The 20,184-nt window shown below is 41.7% G+C and overlaps 2 protein-coding genes across 6 annotated transcripts in view; one reads left to right on the forward strand and one right to left on the reverse strand.

Moving 5' to 3' along the window:
- Positions 1 to 500: 500 nt before the first annotated feature.
- LOC114877025 overlaps positions 501 to 20,184 on the reverse strand; it is a 69,388-nt gene continuing 49,704 nt past the window's right edge. For 2 of the 5 annotated variants that reach the window (XM_029189107.2, XM_029189109.2), the window contains exons 3-6: positions 7,726 to 8,302; positions 7,385 to 7,547; positions 1,387 to 5,258; positions 501 to 1,317 (exon numbers count right to left, since the gene is read on the reverse strand). In XM_029189107.2, coding sequence (XP_029044940.1) covers positions 2,375 to 3,856 — 1,482 coding nt within the window. In that variant the 5' untranslated portion in view covers positions 3,857 to 5,258; positions 7,385 to 7,547; positions 7,726 to 8,302 and the 3' untranslated portion in view covers positions 501 to 1,317; positions 1,387 to 2,374. Of the gene's footprint in view, positions 1,318 to 1,386; positions 5,259 to 7,285; positions 7,548 to 7,725; positions 8,303 to 20,184 lie in introns of those variants that run through there. The other 3 variants (XM_046288530.1, XM_029189108.2, XR_003789493.2) reach the window with 3 other exon arrangements.
- The window catches only part of LOC114877018 (neuroligin-1-like), a 32,768-nt gene continuing 25,798 nt past the window's right edge, over positions 13,215 to 20,184 (forward strand). The window contains exons 1-2 of the mRNA XM_029189088.2: positions 13,215 to 13,902; positions 16,393 to 18,056. Of these exons, the coding sequence (XP_029044921.1) occupies positions 17,249 to 18,056 (808 nt within the window). The 5' untranslated portion in view covers positions 13,215 to 13,902; positions 16,393 to 17,248. The remainder of the gene's footprint in view (positions 13,903 to 16,392; positions 18,057 to 20,184) is intronic.

Here is a 20,184-nt window from a genome sequence, read left to right on the forward strand (position 1 = left end):
GTGAATGGGATACGTGAAAACCGGGGACAGAGAGGCTTGAAAGGGAACCGGAAATAAGTGTGGTTCCTTGAGAAGACACCAAAGCGTCGGCGTCTCTTTCGTTTTTGTTTCTATAGCCCAACTTACTGGGAGGGAGTATGTTGGACCGCTTTAAGACAGTCTTTAAGAGGTTCTTAATAATGAATTGCTCTCTGAATGCAGGTTCATAGAGCGACCCTCTTACGCGTTCTCCATACATATTTACGCGGTTCTTTTCTTTCTGTATCTGGGGTGGATTGAATGTACCAGCGACTGCGAATGCGAGTGCGGATCAGTGGAAGTGAATGATGACTCTTGCTACCCCTAAGCTAACTTCCGTTCCCTGCTCCTCTACAGGAAATAGAAAGAAGTAATAAATAAATTTATAAAATTTCATTGAATATTGATGATATTTCCTCTAACTGATAAAAAAAATTAGCAAACGAAAATTCAAACTATTTTCCAGAAGTAAAGGTCGATTAACTCCTTAATTATCTAACACCCACTAATTGCTGGCGATCGTTTACACAGAATCTCGCTAAAAAGAATCTCACCAAGGTTCTGGAAATTCATCAGCGCGACGTGTACCGTCGTTCTAAATAAACGCGGTCGTGTAAACGAAAATCTGTGTAAGATCAGGGCTGAATACGAGGACAAACGAGGAGGGCTACCGTCGAAATAAACGCGTTCCTCGTTGCAGTTTGCTCATACAGAGCACTCACTGCGTTTAATCAACGTGTCGCTTCGCCTCCTTCTATGCACGAGACAATGTCAACAAGTCTTTCGAGAGTAAAAAAAAAAAGAAAGCAAAGGGGTTGTTTCACGCGAGTTCTACATAAATGATCGTTCCTATTTCCTTGCCCTTATCATTTCGCCTTTCATCCACCTCCTTGTCCCTTTGATGCCTCGACCCCTCCGTGTTTGATCTTTCTCGAGACTATTCAGGACTTTTCAATCCTTTCACAAGCATCCGTCCATCCTCTCCGCTATTCAAGGCTTGATGAAACGAATACCGGTGGATCGTCGATGAGTTTAACGAACCAAAGGAATACGATTAATATCGAGTATTTATTTACCTCTCGGATAATTGCATAAAAACGATCACCTCTCGGACTGTTCTTTTTTCTTCCCTATCTTTCTCCCATCGAAATGGAGAACTTTTGTCTTGAGATAATTATTCGTGCAACGACGATCGTTCGAGGGCTGTTGATTCTTGTTATCCGTAAACCATTGGTACTCGATGGATGCTCTTGGCTGAATGGTTCATCGAGAATCTTGATTTGCGGGGTGTCTAGAATACTTTATTAAAATAAGTCATTGTTGTTTTATACATTTATCCTTATTTTAAAATAAACGAATAACTATTACCATTTCTATCGATGTTGCTTCATTTTCCAGCCAATCGTCGTTATTCCCTGATAGTAACTCGAGAAGCATTGCGGCTTGAAAGGGTAGCAGAGAGAAACAGAAGGAAAGATAGAGTTGGATGCAGCAACAGGTGGCATCAAAAATTCATTCGCGATGCTCACTATCGACTACAACGAACACCTGTTTCTGGGGAATCAATTGCCCCTCTTAATTCTAACCCCGAACCGTCCATGGCAGCCCGCGTTATCGGCGACTCATTTACCGAGCCCTGTCATGGCAAACGGTCGAACGATTCCTCTTCCAAGACGTCTGATATTAGCTGATCGATCGACCGATCGATCGATCTTAGCCAGGATTAACGAATCGAAGGATCATTGGCCGCTTTTACGGCACCTTCACTGCACTTCCGGTGCGAGCTACTTATAAATCACGGCCGCCTATATTGGGTGCTTCTCTAATTGACGCTCATTAACAGGGGTCTGTTTTGATAGGAGAATATTTTTCGACGGTAACAAAGTTTCGACCCAGTTTTATAGACGTTTTTGCGATCAACTTTACCCTCTTTATGAGAATTCTATCGGAGATTTCGCTTAACACGTGGACTGTTATAAAAATCAATTGATTGGCAATATAAGTTCAATATAATCAAACAATTAGGAAATGAAGAGGATAAGTTCTATAAGTTCTATTTTTATTTTCATTCGCGAAAAGTGATTTTTAATGATAAAAAATAAAACTTTTATTAAAATTAGAAATAAATTGTATAAAATTTGAACTTGGCACAGATCAGTTCTTCATTTCCTATATGAAATATTAAACAACTGTTAATTTCAAGTCCCCCAAGAAGATCAGTATTACAAAGAGTACACTATTGCTCTCAATTCACACTTCAGTCTCATCTCAATATGCCCTTGAATATGCTCTTGAATGCTTCAACTTGAAACGAAACTTCAACTTCACTAATGGTACCTAATCTCAAACACTTAATTCAAGAATCAATCCACTGAACAGCCTTGCCCCATAAGTAGTCCTTGGTGCAGGCCAGCGCGGTATTGGACTCCACGTAATCTATCAGTTCCCTGCCTACTTGCACAAAGAATCCAAGGGTTCTTAGAAAGCCCATAAACGTTTCACGGACACGAAAAAACGTGCCGAAGGTTTTAGCAATTCCACGTGGCACGGCACGGTTGTCCGGAGGTCGTCGACCTCGATCCTTCGCCCAGAAGGATCGAGTTGATCTCGAATTCGTGCTTGTTCCTCTCGCCCAGCTGTCGTCCCCCATAAATTGCGGATAGTTGATGGGAGGTAAGAAGGGTGTTCCCACAGGAATGGTCGCGTTTCGACCTACGTTTGACTCCACCAGGAGAAAATCCTGTTGGCTCCTCCGATACCGATTATCGCTCACGTTCGGTAATTGTTTAGAGCTGTTCTCGTCTCCACAATTGCTTCCCAGTTTCTTTTCCTCATCGGGTGATCGATTCCTCTGTAACGCTCGAGGATTGATGGTGATAAATTGCCCCGGGACATTAACGATTCCTCCAGGTATTACGAACGATGCTTTTATCTTTGATCGAGTGTTCATTGGACGAATATTCGTAGCAAATATTGTCGCTTCATTGTTCCGTAATCGATATTTTTTATCGAGTGTTTCAATGAGGTTTCTGGAATTTGACGAACGTGACTCGATACCAGTTTTCCAAACACCCTGCTTCGAAATTTCATCCGAGGAAGAAGCGCGCGAAGAAGCCAGCCGCTTGATCCTCAATGGAAGCCAAACGAAGCCTCTTATCTGATCATTTACGTCACGTTTACCGCGTAAATTTCCGCGCTGATTCTCCTCGAAGCTACTCAACCGTTGTTCTACTCTTTGCAATTTCAGATTCACCGAGTTAAGCTTCCTTTCGCGAGGAAAATCGCCTTTATCCTTGTTACCTTCCAGCTCCTTAATCGCACCGTCTTCGAATCTCGGATCGGAATCTACCGTTTCTCCGACGGAAAGCAAACTACCGTCGAACGATTCCACTCGGTCCGGATGAAAAAATTGGAATAAAAATGGAACCTTTCGAGAAGCACCCGAAGAACCTTGACCCATTTTCGGAGATAAAAATTTACGAGACGAGTCCATCGATCCACCGAGCATCCAGTAATCTTCTGTTCGACTTTCTTTAAATTCATCCCTTGGAACGTCGTTCTTTCGAAGAGATAAAAGGGTTGAGCTGGCAAACTCTGAATTGGAAGGTTCCTGGGATACAGAGCGCGACACATTCGTCATATTCTTTTCGAACAGCAGAAAATACTCGGCCCAGCAGTAACCGAGAGCCACCTCTTCGTGGTACATCTTGTAGATCTTCAGCCAATATTTTAGCGTCTGTCGTATCAGAACAAAGGGATCCATCATTTCCTCGGCTTCCGCCGATAGCGACAGTATCAGAAATGACAGCACGAGAACGGGGCAAATGGTGGTCGACATTGATCCTTACGTAAATTCACCTGCGGTAGAAATAAACCAGTCTGGTCAACGTATCTCTTTTCGTCACTTCAATCACCGATCGACTCTCGACCGACTGGTCTACTCTTCAGCTTCCCGTGGCTGATATCTCGCCTCCGTTTGGTGGTTCGACGAGTCATCACTGGGACAAACTCGCGGGTTATTCGAGTTTTTCTCATGCGAAATAACCGGACGTCGTCGCTGTTTTATTTCCACTCCAACGCGACACTCGAGAGACCATTGACTTTAACTGTATTTCAAACTGGGGTCATTCGTGCACTGTTCACCTCGATTTAGCACCGAAACTCCATTAATTAAGTCGGCTCCTCGGCGGTCTGACACAAAAACCACGCACCGTCGACGAAAAATAATTTCGACGAAGGAATCGAGGAACATTACCGTCCGCTGGAGCGTAGCATCATCGGTACGAGCACTTCACCATGAAACACTCTCGAAACAGGCGAACGACAGTCTTCGGTGAACCGTTGCACGGAGGGTGGGTATATCTCGAGAGTATTTTACTCCGGCAAGGCCAAACGATCAACTGGCTAAGCTTTTACGAGACGGCTGTCCGTATACAGCAGGTACGGCAATTAGTGTCGGCGCCAAAAGTGCGGCAAGTGCAGAAGCTGGCTGGAAGGATTTCTTGTGCGTCCGACACCAGCCTTCCACTGTCTGAGTTGAATACGTGCGTGCATCTGACGGTAGAAGGCAAAGGTATATATAACGGGACAGCACATCGGCAGAAATGAGGATGAAGCAGCGGGCTGCATTCCTCTCTGAAATTATCGGATTGCGGATAACGACGGGCACGATTTCGGGATCGCTAGAACGAAACCTGTTTCCGAACGATCATCTTTGGGAATCCATTTATTTCTTCGTTTTACGGCTGCCGAGTGATGAGCGGAATGTGTATATGTTTCTTGTCGCCGTTAAGCTACTTTCCAGCCGATTTAATGGTATTACATCGAGAGTGTTTAAGTGTAATGCTTGGATGATGGTACGGCTGCAAGTGGGTTTATGGAATTTCGAAGATACGGAATTTTTAATGCGTGAAGGAGTTTATAGTTTTCAATCCTTTCCTACGTTTCCAATCATACGACGGTTCTCTTCTTTTTTTGCACATTTTCATAGAAATATTTTTCTCCGTCGTTTCATCCCTCCATCTAATCTTTTGCGAACCTTTTCACCACCACTTTGTCTTCGGCAGGATGCTTACATCGACACCCACTCGTCGATGTCGTGGGTGAATTGGAGGTTGGTGATTTCGAGAAGCAGCCTGAGGCTTCTAAAAATAAGTAGGGACTCTTTGGTCCGTTTCCTCGTCGGTGGTCAACAAACGAATGCCTGGCCCTCCCGGTTGTTACTGGAATAAAATTGCGGACTGTGGGAAGAAAGGGATAAAAGGGTGGGTCAGGAAGATCGCAACGGAGATGGTGTCTTGTCTTCTTGAAAATCGATTGGCCCCGAATCGACGATTACGAGTGCTATTATTGGTACCGGAATTGGATACTGGAACACGTTTTACGTATGTGATGACTTTCCCAGATAAGCGATAATAGTGCTCGAGATGGTGCATCGATAGAGGACGATATTTGCTGGGTATTAGAAAAGACAGTGGTAGAAAATAGCCAATTTTCTTTCTGATCTAAAAGGTATCGTTCTTTTGATTATGGAGAAGTTGCAACAACAGTTGCTTTTGACTCGCTAAAAATAATCTCAAAGCAGAATGGAAAGAATGAAGGAAGAGGAAGAAGATAATAAGCACTGTACCTGGTTGTACATATCTAAGACGAAAGACGCCAGAATAATTTAACGCTTAATAGTTGCAGCATACTGCTACGGACGTTCATAGATTTCTTTCGCTTATTTCCTTCGTATTGTGTTTCTTGTTTCGACAGTTACATCGAGGCTCGCTTATCTAGGACGAGTTTAACCGGCTTCGAGAGCTCTTGGATCCTTTAAATCTACAGGCTATCTCAAAAAAGATGCACCCCTATACATCGGATCTCCTAAGTATACTTTAAGTGATTCCTTTAACGACTTGGATCTATTCTAATTACTAACAGAAGGGTAATTAACTGAAAATCCTGAGGGGAGATCTTACGTGTCGATGATTTGAATATTTTTCATTAGAATTTTAGCAATTTTAACGGGGTATATTTATTTTGAAACGACCTATAACTTTTGGCTCGTTCTTCATTTTGCTGCTTAGCGATCGGAGAATGGCAGAACACGGTTTCCAAGGAAATAATCCTGCGAAGCAGCTTGCGTATCCCAGATTGCATGACTTCATGTAATTACGCGGACCCGATTTAAACGCACGCTCGTCCGAATATTACATGAACAGCAAATTAACAACAACGTTTCAGCGATAGCTCATTAAGGTACAACGATATTATGTAATGCATCGACTGTCGTTAAGCTGTAAACGTTATTAGTGAAGTGTAATTTAGTGGCCATTTTGAAGGAATTACTTACTAATAATGCAGATAACACGTTATGCATTAGTTTGATGTACAGATTATCCTAGTTATATAGCAAATACTATTGATTAAATCAACTCTTCCATATTATAAATACCCAATATCAAATTACAACAATTAATTAATTTAAGTCGTTACTGAAACTCGTTAAAAATTTGTAAAATTCTGTTATTTGAAACAGAAGCATACTGAAGATTGACAGTACCTATATTACCTACATTTTTCTCAGCAATTAGCGATCCACTAAAAAAGTAAATTACTTCTACTATTACTGTCGAGCGTTCAACGGTATGACGGACATGTCCCCAATGAACGCTTGATGACCGTAGTGTATCAAACTACGAGGGTTGCTCAATAATTATCCCTAATGCAACGGTATTTTTATTTGCAAAAAAATATTAGAATAATGGAAGAGTCAACTAGATTCAAAAAATTCGAAAATTTCTCGTGTTCTCTCGTTCGAAAGTTAAACCTCCCTTAGTAGCTGTCATTGATCACTCGTGTTTCCGTGTGTCGAAACGGTGTCGATACGTTTCCGGAAGCTATATCAAGCGGATAACGATCCCCGGCTTATCGTTGGTGTTACGAGCACTTGTGAATGGCTGTGGATGCGATACGATTGCTGTAATAAGCGACTAGAGATTCGTATTTGTTAGATACGATGCTCTTAAATTTACACTCCATCAGATCCTTTTACCAACATTCATAGTGTTAAATTCTTACAGGGGCGCAGAAGATTTCTATTTTTCTGAAGAAGTTTACCTTGGACTCGATGAGACGTTAAATTGAATACTAAAAGCTAGCAAGTTTAGATTTAACCAGGCACATACTTGGGTAACCGCATAAAGGTAGCGTCAGGATCGATGCAGATTGCTTTAGAAACGTCTCGAAGGAACGTCTCGTCTCTATTGACGCATTGCTGACTGCTCTTATCTAAGGAACCGACTGCAGGTGAAGAAGGAAAGCACTCATCGATTCGGGAACGAAGCCGCGATTTCTCGAAATTGCCTGGCATTTGACTTACTGGGATACCGATTGCGCCGTTCTTCGACGCCAATCCTTTGGATTCCATTCCCTTTCCTAGCAATTTTCTCCATTTCACGTGATAGTTAGATTTCCATCGATTCGTCCTAACAGGTAAATTGAACACTACGAGTGCCAAGTGCGTTCATCACAGATGACTCAATCTGTCAATGAATAAAATAAATTTGAGTCAAGAGAACGCTTCACCTTCATAGGATTTAAATTAGTTTTTTCTGATTAACAGGTGAAAAATAAAAATGACAGAAATCAATCAAATTCACGAATAAATCTTCCATGTAACCAGAAAGAGCAAAGGGAAAAGATGGAAGATAGAGCTCGTACATTTCGTGCGCTCCATTATTTCCACCAAATCGTGTTTCCAATAACGTTCATATTTTACTGTTCCTTTTATTTTTGTTAAGGAACGTCCTCGACTCTACGGTTGACGTATCGAATTCTGGATGGACGAACAGATGCACCGGGTCAGAAATAAATCTCGGTCTATGATACTCGATTTTGACCATTTACCATTTGAATCGAATCGTCCGTATTGTAAAACTTATACTTCGTCGGAAAAACTTTATTTCTTTCTCTATCCCTTCTTACTTTTTCGTTTTTATACGTTCAAACGAAATGAAATTAGTTAATAAAACATAGAACTTTTTGAAAGTACCTTGTAATAAACTTTCCTTCATTATGGAATTAGATTTACCTTTGAATATGCAATTTTGTAATCGCCTAAAAAGAAATTACAAACGTTTGATTGATTAATGCAAGTTAAACATTGGCGCCAATTAAATATTCGCAGTGAGAGGGAGCCACTTGTGAATTTGAAAGAGATCCTTGCCTCGGTGCACAAATCCATACGTGGAGTCAACGTAAGAGTGTTTAGGAAGTTTTACGCAGCGTTTCGTGATTTCTGTAAAAGGTAACAGTTGAATTAGTGAACAAATATAATTTCAACATTCATCTATGAACAGAGGAGCAACGAAGGTAATATGGTGTTTTTATACATATGTACGTCGTGCTAATATTCCAAAATATTCGAAGTAAATTTAAATTTAAATTTATGTACATTATTCAAAACCACGCTCTTTCCTCTATGCAATATTTCTAATGTTAGAAAAAGCATTTATTTGAATAAATTTATTATCATTTCCAAGGCTGCAATCATAACGATGCAATTTGATTTATTGCTATTTTAAATTGATAATAGTAATTGAACAACCTAGTTCATTATAGTTTTATAATTACTTTATTACAGAATTTTTATTTCACGAAAGAAGATTTTTATGAAGTTTCTATCTATAAGGACACAATGCATTAGCCTCGTAAGTGCGTAATTTGATTCTCCCTATTGATCTTCAAAGAGTTTTGCTATAGTAGCGAAGTCTAAAAGCAAACTCGCTTTTACCTTGTAAATAAATTTACATTCCGTATCGATGAAAATATCGAATATGATATTATGCGACGTCAAATTTTAAAAAAATTCAAAAACCCAGAGATTGTAATTATTATTTTATATGTAATATTTTGTACATTAAAATGAAACATAGAGATGCTTCACTGTATAAGCACGTTAACAGAATAACTATTTAAGCATAGCATACATAAGTAGGTACATACATTTCTGATTTAATATTTAAATAGCGAATCATGCATAAATGAAATGTATTCAACAGGTGTTTGCAAGTCTTCTATTATTAAGCAGTTGAATTACGTTTCATTTTACATTATGCACTAGCATGTATTAATTATGCTTTCACGATGCGACGAAGATATTAATAATTAATTAATTACTGCGTGAAAGAAAATTTGAATAGCAGATATAAGAGGTAAAATGCAGTAGATTTACGTATATGAAGAGAAAAAGAAGTACAGAATTTATGAAAATGATTTTGTGCATCTGTTCCTGTGAATCTATTTCACTACAAGGTTGTTAACTAATTATATAACAGTATAATCGTACCACATAAATTACCGATATCGTGGAGAAACATTTATTTCGGAAAAATCTCTGAGCATTTCTTGCAGAAAAATACCTTGGCAGAGGTCCATACGTTCTCTGTAAAGGAGGCAGGCATTAGCATTAAACTAATGAAATGTAAATTAAGCGGCGTTGTCCTGGCGACTTAGTCTATCTCTTAAATTTCCCTCCCGATAACTACCCCCCCGGATACACCTGCTTAATTGACGGCGTTTACTTGGAGGACAAACAAGGAACGACCAATCTCTCTTTCTTCCGTTTGTTGCCCTTTTTCCCCTAGCCGGGTCGCTTCATAAGTTACGATCGTTCCTGTGTCAGTGGAAAATTCGATCTATTTGTCCGCGAGAGGAGAAACCGCGTTACCTTCGATTGCACAGGTTCGAGAGGATCTAATTAACTGTGACGGGAATCGATTGATTGCTTTGAAAGCTGAGCTTCCGTGGCTTGTAGGTCGAGGAATTTTTTCAGATTTCTTCTGTATCGTATAAAAAAAATATTCTGAATTTTTTGGTTGTGCGAAGGTTTGTAATTTTTTCATTTAATTGCTGCAAGTAAATACGATTTTCTCGCAACTGTTCCATTTACAAAAATAAAGGTACGTTTAAAAGCTATTTCACTGTTCCTTAAAACTGGCACACTTCTGTTTCCTTTCTTATTAAGTTCACAGCTAATTTCTGGCACCATTAATTTTCTTTTACGCTTACTAATTATTGTAATGTTTCTGGCTTCCTGTTATAAAGAACGTTTACTTCTTACGGACTCCCATTCATTATTCCGCGAGTGGTTTCTTTTTCTTTTATAATATTCCATACACTGCTCTTCAATATCTTTAGTCCACTTGCAATATTTCCGATGAAATTGCCTTCATTGTGGAGAATACATACCGCAGGACGATTTTCAATAGAAATCTCTGCAACTTTCAGCATTTTCTTTATATTATAACGAGCGTGGTCTTAGAGAGAGAAACGAATAGGAAATTATTAGGACAAGTGTATGTTTTATAAAGAACATAAAATTGCGAGAATCATAAACTTCATGAAATGTGCTGCTATCAAAATACTAATTACCAGAGGTAACGAATGGAAAGTGCAAATTGAAAAATGAAACGATTCCATTCTGTATAATTGCAATTACAGTGTATTCTACACATAACTGTTTCCACTGTACCAATTAACGCGTTTTATTATGCATTTGTGGCAAATGGTTGCCAGAGGCTGTTGTTCCTAATGACACATTTCATTAACTAAGAGTCATAAAGCAGATAAGAAAATTCGTAATAAAATGGGTCGTTCCCAGATGATTTGCTGGAAATGCTATTTTTCAGAGGCTTCTTTAATTAATATTTTCTGTAACGATACACCAGTCGTCCTAGCCGGAGAAAAACCAGGCCATGGGTTTATATCGTAGCCGGCTTCCTCGACTACGTGGGCAGGGTCACTACCCCGCTATAAATTGCTTTAACTCGATTCCATAACTCGAACAGCGAATATCATCCACGTTCGAACCTTGTTTAGAGAACGCCGAGTTCTGGTCTTCGTCGTGAAACTCCTCCAAGGTTTTGCAGCCACATCCGGGGAAAGTTTCGTAAGTTGACCAGGCCTGCATCTGCGCACATCTTTTTTCTCAAGTCTCGTGCATCCCCACTTCCTGAACACTGCTACATCTTATTGAATGAGGGTAAATAAAGCCAGTACATCTTTCCTCCACCCTCGGGCAAACGATCGAAGCCCCGAGTCTCAAAAGTTTTTATTTGCAAAAGTAATACTATTTATTTTTTAGGATATACTTTATATAAGATATACTTGCAGTTTTTAATACGATTCTTTCAAAATTCGACAATATTTCATTGATTAAAACATTTCAGTAGCTATAAAAAAAAATTCAAGCGTCGTCGGATTCCCTCGGTATTCATCAAGACGCCAAAGCTATTCACCGTTTTATAGGACGGAATATCTTGGTCCGTGTTACCGTACGTACATTTGCATCCGGTGTTCTCGCCTATCGATCCAGAATGGAAATATAGTTTTGATCGGTTAAAAGCCCGTTCCGTCGCATTTTAAGTGCTAGCTGGGGTAAAGCGTAGAAAGAAAATGCGCGACGAGTGCGAAGAAAGGGTGGCTCGTAACCGAGTCTCGTACCGTTCTGACGAGAGGAGAAAGCGTAAGCTTTCGCTCGTTAAGACCCGTAAATAACGACGACGTCGAGGATAACGAGGCAATTTCCGAGCATGCTCACGTGACCACGTTCGAGTTTAGCTACCACCGTGACGGCGATTTGAATATTCCACTGATTTTTACGGCCCTCGGCTTTCTACCCTACGAACGGGTTGAAAGTTACGACAACTAGGGATGCTTTCGTTTGTTTCGAATTTCCGCAAGATTTTAGCTGATTGAAATTTCAGTTCTACCTTCTACCGGCAAAATAATTAAATGGAGGAGTGCTCTTTCTTTTTAATACAAAATTTACAGAGCTCCGGAAAGAACGAATTAAATATTGTAATGAAAAATTGATATTCTTTAAGATACAGTTTTTAATAGCAGCTTCGAATATAATGCAACGTTACCTTCTACGGAACATATTGGCAAAGTTCAATCGTTTAATTTAGAAACGCCCTGTATTTTACCAGATTCACAAGCAGTTCCGTTCAAAGCGGTAGTTTTACAAAGGGAAGGTAATCTTATAAATCAGGCGAACGCGTTTCCAAACTTTTTCCATAAACGAGAGCAGAAAATTGTTAGTTTACGCGACCATCTATCTATCCTACCCTATAGAAACAATTCTTATCCCCGTTCGTCCTCTTCTCATTTAATAAACACGTAATTCTTCGACAAACATCGGAGGGGAGTGCGTTCGCCACTCTTTCTCCCTGGAGATACCGCAAGTCAGGCTAACTCGATTCCTGTTAATTTATCTCAACTGTTTCTTCGGTGTTTACCAACCCCCGGGATTTATTTATCTCGAAGGATAGAGAAGAAAACAATCGCGCTCGGCATTTGGTGCCTGTTGGTCGCTTTTCAAAGTGCAATCGAATTGCACCTGATGCATCAAAGGTGTTTCCTTACGAATGGAATAGTTAGTGATTTACGGTTTGCACGTGATCGAAGGATAACCAAAGTTATCAGGCAGAATTGAAACATAGATGAAAAGCATTTAGGCATTAAGAAGTCTAATCCGGACGACTTAATGGATAATTACCCAATAAATAGAAGATTCAATCACAGAAATCCGATCTAGCGAATATTTTCACCCTTTCTAAGATGTACGTTGTTGACCATCCCTCCCTTTCCAGCGCGATGACTGTCTGTTGCTGCCAAAACGAACAAAGAAAACGTCTACCGTTCTCTGTTTCCATCCCTCGTTCGCCGCGGACCGTAGCGAGGGTAAGGGGTGCGACGAAAGAGAGCAAGGCGCAGTAACAGCGAGGAGCAAAATCTAGAAGAGATGCCGTCGAACGAGGAGAAATCGCTGTCGGGAGAATGCGAAGGAGGAGTAAAAATCGAGCTTGGAAGTTGTGCTCGATGAAGGGTGGAAGAGGTTGCATGCAGAAGAAGCAACGCGGAGATGGTAGAGCGGAGAAGTTTTGAAGAAGAAGAATAAGAAGAAAGGAGAGACAGAAAGGGGGAGAAAATTGAGCAGAAGAAGGGTAGAAGGTGAAAGAGGGAGAAAAGCGTGGAGCGAGAAGGAGGAGAGTCGGAACGACCCGGGGGTTGCCGTGGCGTTATCGACCGGACTGGTGGTCGGTACGAAACCAGGCGTCGGCGCTGTGGATGTCCCGGCTTCCTCGAGTGCCGGACCATCCTCCACCTCCACAGCTACCGCCACCATCACCACCAGCTCCACCACCACCGACGGCAGCATCATCATCAGCAGCAGCAGCAGCACCAGCAGCACCAGCACCGCCACCTCCATGGAGGTCGCGCGGTTGGCCGTCAGTAAAGCCCGGGACAGACTGCCGATCGCGTGCACGGAGGGTGCGGGTCGTCCTTGGGGATTGGTCTTCGGGATCGGGTTTGGTCGGTCGGTTGGTTGATTGTTCGGTTATAGCAGAACGATCGTATGCGATTCATCCACCCCCACCTCGGAGTGTCCATTTCTTGTTTTCCTCTCGATGTCGCCGGGAATTTTGTGAACCGTCTCGCGAGACGAACAACGTCGTCATGAGATCCGCACGAGAGTAGTGAAAGCTTGAGGAAGAGGGAGCACGAGATGAAGACACCTCGTGGTTAGTGGTTGGTGCGAGGGTGCAGGTGGTGGAGTGATGGACGAGTTTGTTCGCGAACCGATCAGACGGACGGAGTTAACCTGCACGAGTGCCGTGTGAACTAAGCCAAAGTTGGGTCGTGGCAATGATCTGTCGTGTTCCTTTCGTTTCGTTTGCAACAATGTGCTGGCTTTATCCGATCTCTCGAACTGGACCAATGGGTGACACGGTGTCGTGCTGTCGGATTTGCAACGCGGTCCGTTGATTGAAGCCGGCTATCCTGGCATTCTCTGTGCTGATCCTCGTGGAGTTTCAGAAAGTTTCAGACACGGTATGTTCAGTGTTTTACGAATAGAAGTGTTTCAAAATCATTGCTAAACGGCCGACACGTATGGCTCAGGCGTTATCGTTGTCTAATCATGTAAATTGCAAACAGCTTGCACCTCCGGGCTTATGGTTTAATAGTAAACTACTTAGCGAAGTGTTAACTTTGTTCCCCTCTCTTGAAGCCGTTTAAGTTCGAAGGTATGCAAATACCTGGTGGATTGAGAACTTTTAGTTAGCTCACGGTTTAATCACGGTTGAAAAGATTCCGTAACTTCCACGGCTTTTCCTTCCCTCCAACAGCTGCTGGATAGAATTCTTCCTTGTACGTCGATTCATTTTTTAATGATTCTTATGACCTTAAAAGTATACATCATTCTTCTAAGTATTTTTTGTTTGCAAAATTTAGTTCTCAAGATAAATCCGAAAGTAATAATTGAAGTTCCAATTTTCTTCCTTCACAATTATTCACGATGTAAATTTGAATATTGCTAGTGATCATTAATATTGGAACATTATTATAGTACCAAGCTTCTGTGTAGAATACATATTTTAATGGCAAAGAGTTAACATTAATTACCGGCATGATCATAAAGTACTATCGTAAAATGATTAACACTCCAACAGCCACAGTGAAATTGAGCGTATCTAGTACAGTACATTAATTATTCAGATCCTTCCCTCTTTCTTCTTAACTATAAATGCTTGTGAATATTCAAGTGTAACATAATTAATGGACTAACACTTTGATGGCCGTAAGTTTCGTGTAATTTACAATCTTCGTAATTTCATGAGCTTATGTGTATCTGAACTGAAGTCATTGATAAAAATAATTAATTTTCAATTATATTCATTATTTGTGTAATAATTATTCTTGAAACTCTCTTTTCATGAATCTTATGTATACCTTCGCTAATCAGTATCACTGTCGTAAAGTATGAATGAATTATTAGCGAATAACATTGGTATTTCTATAAAAAAAGTTCATTGATCTTCCCTGTCTTGACTGTCATCATCCGAATCTCAATAATTCCTAAAGGATCGATTGCGCCAGCTTGGAAGTTGGCTCCCTGGTATTATTAATCGCCCTGCTCGTCCTCTGCAATTAGTGGGAGCCAGGAATTTAATTTCGCCACGAACTACTCTTCTTCCTACCCCTTCGTTCTCCTTTCTCTTATTTCCTTGTCCTACTCGTCTCGATGATGGTCTAGTTATCGATATCTCGGCCAATAGGAGGAGACGTACAGATACTCGTCGCCTCGAATCTGACGCGTAATCCGACGACACTTTGATCCTCTTTTGAAGTTGCAAAGCCTCACCGACACCGGCCAACTTCCGTCGATGGAAGCCTCTGATAGGCGACGAATCAGCAAGTAGTTAGACTCTTGCCGGTCGCGTTTACAGTTTGATCCAAACTTTCGGATTGCAATCCTTCGCGCCAAGTTTTTCCACCACCCTTCCCATGAAACCTACTTCCCTCATCCGATGGAATATAAAATGATAGGAACGGGTGTCGTTTACTGTCGCAGACCGCCGTTCCGTCTCGGTTCGTATAAATTTTCGTTCGCGTTAGAACGCGAATGATCTTTAAACTTTAAGAGACGAGCATTAGTCGTATAAATTTTTATCGGGGTGAACGTTCGTAAGTTTAACTCTCGTGTAGTTTGCTCGGAAAATACGACCGTTCTTCACGCAAAACCATTCATCGTTACTACATTTGGAATTACATTATTTCTCGAAAGTGTTTTTCATCGTACTATCGTATCATTGTTGGGAAGTATAAATTTGACCGAATAAATGTTAATTTCGTGTAAACGAATGGGCTTTAAATTACACGATTTCATACGCGAATACAGTCGAAAGATACGTTATCTGTGAAAGGAGCTGGTTGTATTTAACAAATTAGCTTGAATACGCGAGATTAATCTGTTCTCGCAGACGAATGGGCAAATGTACGTATTGTAATTACCATTGCCGAGGTAATGTTTGGTAATTTCCTTCCGCTTCGATTCCCATTGGAGAAGAGAGTTGTCGAAGCGAACTTCGGGTTTCACGATGAACTGACTAAAGGATTGCGTTTAAACCGGCCCACCAATTGGGAAATTTCAAATTCTCACATTGCCACAGCAGCCGGGCTACTATTGGGTTTCGTGTCATTTGTGATCTCGAAACGGAACATGTTACAAATTGAGTTGCCGACGTAATTCCCAATGGAGTGAAAAAGCTCGCCGAACGTCTGTAGAAACAACAGCGAAATCGGTTAGTTTTCCCAGCCAGATTCTAATGTTATTACACCATTGTTCTCTCGCCGAGTTGTATTTCACCCATGTAGAATGTAATTTCAGTTTGTCACTGATTTGATCGGGAAATTTCGTGGAAATTACATTGCTAGTTTCACGATTGTTCTACTGCTACTATAAATTGAACAATTTCCATTATATTAGAAGTGAAATTTAACAAATTTTAATAGTAAACATTGTTTCTACTTCTGTTACAGAAAAGTGCGGCCAAGACAGCTGCGCGACGAAGAATAAATCAACTATCACCATAAGAACAGAACTAAGGAATTGATTAATAGATAACGATATACCATAAACGATCCCAAGAACTGCCAGTATCTTCGAGCCTGCATAAAGTACTTGGAAACTATTTCCCTCCGGGCTGTGCGAAGCATAGTCAAAGCAGCTAGAACTCGCTAGAAACCCTGTAAGCCGTTGGTCACCTAAGGGCTGGCACTACGGTATACATCGATACCCTCTTTGCCGATGCTTCCCTTAAAATTATTCGCTGACGTCGATTTCAGCTCGTCGTTCATCGAACGAACGACGAACGGTACGATAAACGAAGACGAGTTCCCGGAAACGCGGACACTCGTTCCTGTCCACGTACGTCCTCGAGGATGGAACTGAGAGCTTTAAAGTCGATCAGCGCGTTAGCACCGATATCTCGCGGGTTCACGGTGAACGGTTTAACGATCGAGAACGGAGAAACGACGAAGAAGTGTGGCCTGTACGCGTATTGGCAGCCGGTTAGGGATAAAGTGTGCGGAGAGATTAAGAATCGGGAGGGCAGGCAGCTGGAATATCGGAAATCGAAGGGTGCGGTGAAGAGAGAGAGAGTATCTGGGATAACGATTGAAAGTTTGAAGAAGCGAGCGAGATCAAAGGAGAGAAAAGCGACGGAAGGTTCGAAGGAAGATACGGCGGAGAGGAATAAGAGAGTAGGAAACAGTTTCGCGAGGAAAGATCAAGGTGAAAGAAGAGAAGGAATAGAAGTAGAAGAGGGAGGTCCTTTAGTAGGAGGGCCCCACAGATGCGGGGCCCGGAGGGGCCAGTCCGCGGCGGCGTGACGCGATGCGGACGTCCTCCTCCTCATCTCCGAGGAAGAGGAAGAGGAAAAACCTCTCGCCTCTTTACCCTATCGAAGGGTTACCACCCTTGGACAATAGTTTCGAACGATCGTTTATCTTCCACGATGCTCACGAGCGTCTCGACGCTGTCCGATATTCTACACCGGTCTACCAGCGGTGCCTTTGGCCGGAAACGAACGGTTACGAGAAACGGCGCGGCTCTATCGAGATCCGGGTTCATTTATCGGGAAACGAGAATGTTTGTCAGAGGGAAAGGGGACCGTGCGGTATCTGTGGTAACGAAAGTGCGAGCAGAAGAACAAGTGAAAGATGTGATGAAGATCGAGGGGGAGAGGTTGTCGAACAACGCGTCGACAGAACAGACAGATCGAAAAAGTGTTTGGCGACGATCGTCGTGTTTCTCGGACTTTTGTGCGGACATTGGTGCTCCGTCGGGGCGGAGGCTCTCGCGGGTAGCCAGAAGTACAGCACCAGGACGGTCAGGACGAGGTACGGAACTTTGCGGGGCGTCGAAGCCAGGTCGTCGACCTCCGTCGAGACTTACTATGGTGTACCATACGCCACGCCACCCGTTGGAGCGTTGCGATACATGCCACCGGTCACACCGACCCCGTGGCGCGGTACCAAACTGGCGGACACCATGCCACCTGCGTGCCCCCAAAAACCACCGGAACCGGATTCCAGTCAGCCACGGATCAGACGCGCTTACCTCGAGAGGCTAGCGCCGTTGCTGGCCAACCAGAGCGAAGACTGCCTATATTTGAACCTCTTTGTGCCCAAACCCCCTCATGGTAAGTGAAACTTCGATTTTTCTATTCTAAATGATTATTCATGGTCGAAAAACCTATTTTTTCCCTGCATAATTGAGCGGTCGGATGGAAATTACAGAAATGTCCCGTATCTAATGGCATAGTAATTTTCCGGGTTTAAATTTCGTTTAGATAAGACATTCACTCGAAAATACTCCCTTATCGGGGTTGAACTTGAACGTTAAACGGCGCGTACACCCCATGGTCCGAATAATTTTGCACGATAACCAAAGTACACCTTTGCACGCGAAACGTCAAGTGAAACTTTAACACATTCATCTTAATGAAAGCGATTATGGTCAGAAGCTACCCTTTGTACCTCACGTTTCTCGATAATGGTGCTTACCTACATTAATGACTATGTACCATTATCCTTAACATGGTCACGGATGTAATGAATTGTTTTCCCCCTTTGGCTTTTGTAGTATGTACGAGCTTCGCTAATATAATTGTTAATAAAAAATGTTGAGAATCAAGTGATTAGTCGCGTTGAATCATATCATTAGTGTCACGAACAAGATAACCGATACTTCTCACAGCCCTAGCTAGGTTCCTCAGTTAAGATTCTCTTCATGGCGAGGGTACTGGGATGTTAATTTTACTTAAGGTTTAAGGTGGTGTCGAGATAAAGGTGTTAAAGAAAATTGTATTATCAAGAGGAGACTCTGGTGCCTGCAGACAGTGCACGTGAAGGGCTTAACCCGACAGGCTCTGTCAGTTCACTTCTTTACGATACGTCGTGTTAGAGAAACCTTTGATAACAAACTTTGTCACCTATCTGTGAAATAGCCAAAAATTAGAAATATATGAAATTCAACAATTTCTCTTTAAAATAATTACTAAAATGATATTTAATTTTGAATTCAACGATGCTTAAAACCCCGCGTTCCACACGTGGAATTTGAAATATTTTAGAGAATATAATAGTTTAGCTATGGTGCATAGTTTATGTGGTATTTAGCAACATTCTAAACTATTATAGGCTAACCCATTTTAAAATTACACAGGTCAAAATTGATCCAGTGTTGGTTGAAGGAGGGTGAAACCCCTTTCTTGTTAGTATTACGTTCAGAGAAACAAAGCAAAATTGAATAGAAGCCTTTCCGGATTCAAAGTCCGAACGTTTCTTTAAAAAAGTATATTTTTCTGCCGCATAGAACAGGAGGGTTTCTACGATCATTCGAACACAGAAACTACATTTCTCTGCCGTTTCGAATGTATGAAAATAGAAAAACGGAGAGAAAGAATGGAATTGCAAACGCTGCAATTGACGTGGCAGATTCTTGCCGAAAGCATCGATTGCGGTTGGATGGCTGCTGCATTTTCAGTATATTCGATTGGATGAAAAATTTATTTAAAAATTCTCAATTTTACCCTATTTCTTCTGTTGCCATCATTTTTGTCTTTGACCCACCATCATGGTCGAAGGGTTAACAATTTATCTCTGTCAATTCCAAAATGATATCAATCCTCAAAAAATAGTCTCAGTGTCTGACTTGAGACCCTACGAAAATCAATTTCCTTCCTTTCACGATACCAGTTATTACACTGACTAACAATAAGTTATGGGAAAAAAGTATAGATGAAACATTGCACCCCTCGTGATATACGTCGTATAAAAAGCGGAGGGGAGTCCGATCAAAGGTTAGCGATCTAGATAAAACGTTTTGCACGACGTAGAAAAAAAAAGCCGAGTAGTTTCTCAAGTAACTGGGGTGCGTTTGTAGCAAGGTCTCAGAGTGCCGATTACCAAGCTCTTGATATCAACGTTGCTTTTTTTCCCTTCTCGCGCCTCGTTTCACCCTCGTGTCCCTGCCTTTTCTTCTCTTTTTTTTCCCGTTTTGATTCACTTGCGTTTCGAGGATAGCGGTAGACGGAGGATGCGGTATGGGGGCGGGTGAAAGAAAGCGGAAGAAAAGAGAGGAGCGTCTACGACAAAAGAACGCATCGATCGGTCCGTCGCGACGCTTTTCTGATTGCGAGCCAAGCGAAACGAGGAGACGACGCGAAAATCTAGACTACTCTATATCCAGCCGTTAGCTGGAAATCTGATCTTTAAACGAGTCGAGGAGGAGATGCCGCTCCTTCCGAGGGATTCTTATGCACGCGA

Source organism: Osmia bicornis, chromosome 13, assembly GCF_907164935.1.
Source record: "Osmia bicornis bicornis chromosome 13, iOsmBic2.1, whole genome shotgun sequence".
NCBI lineage: Eukaryota > Metazoa > Arthropoda > Insecta > Hymenoptera > Megachilidae > Osmia > Osmia bicornis.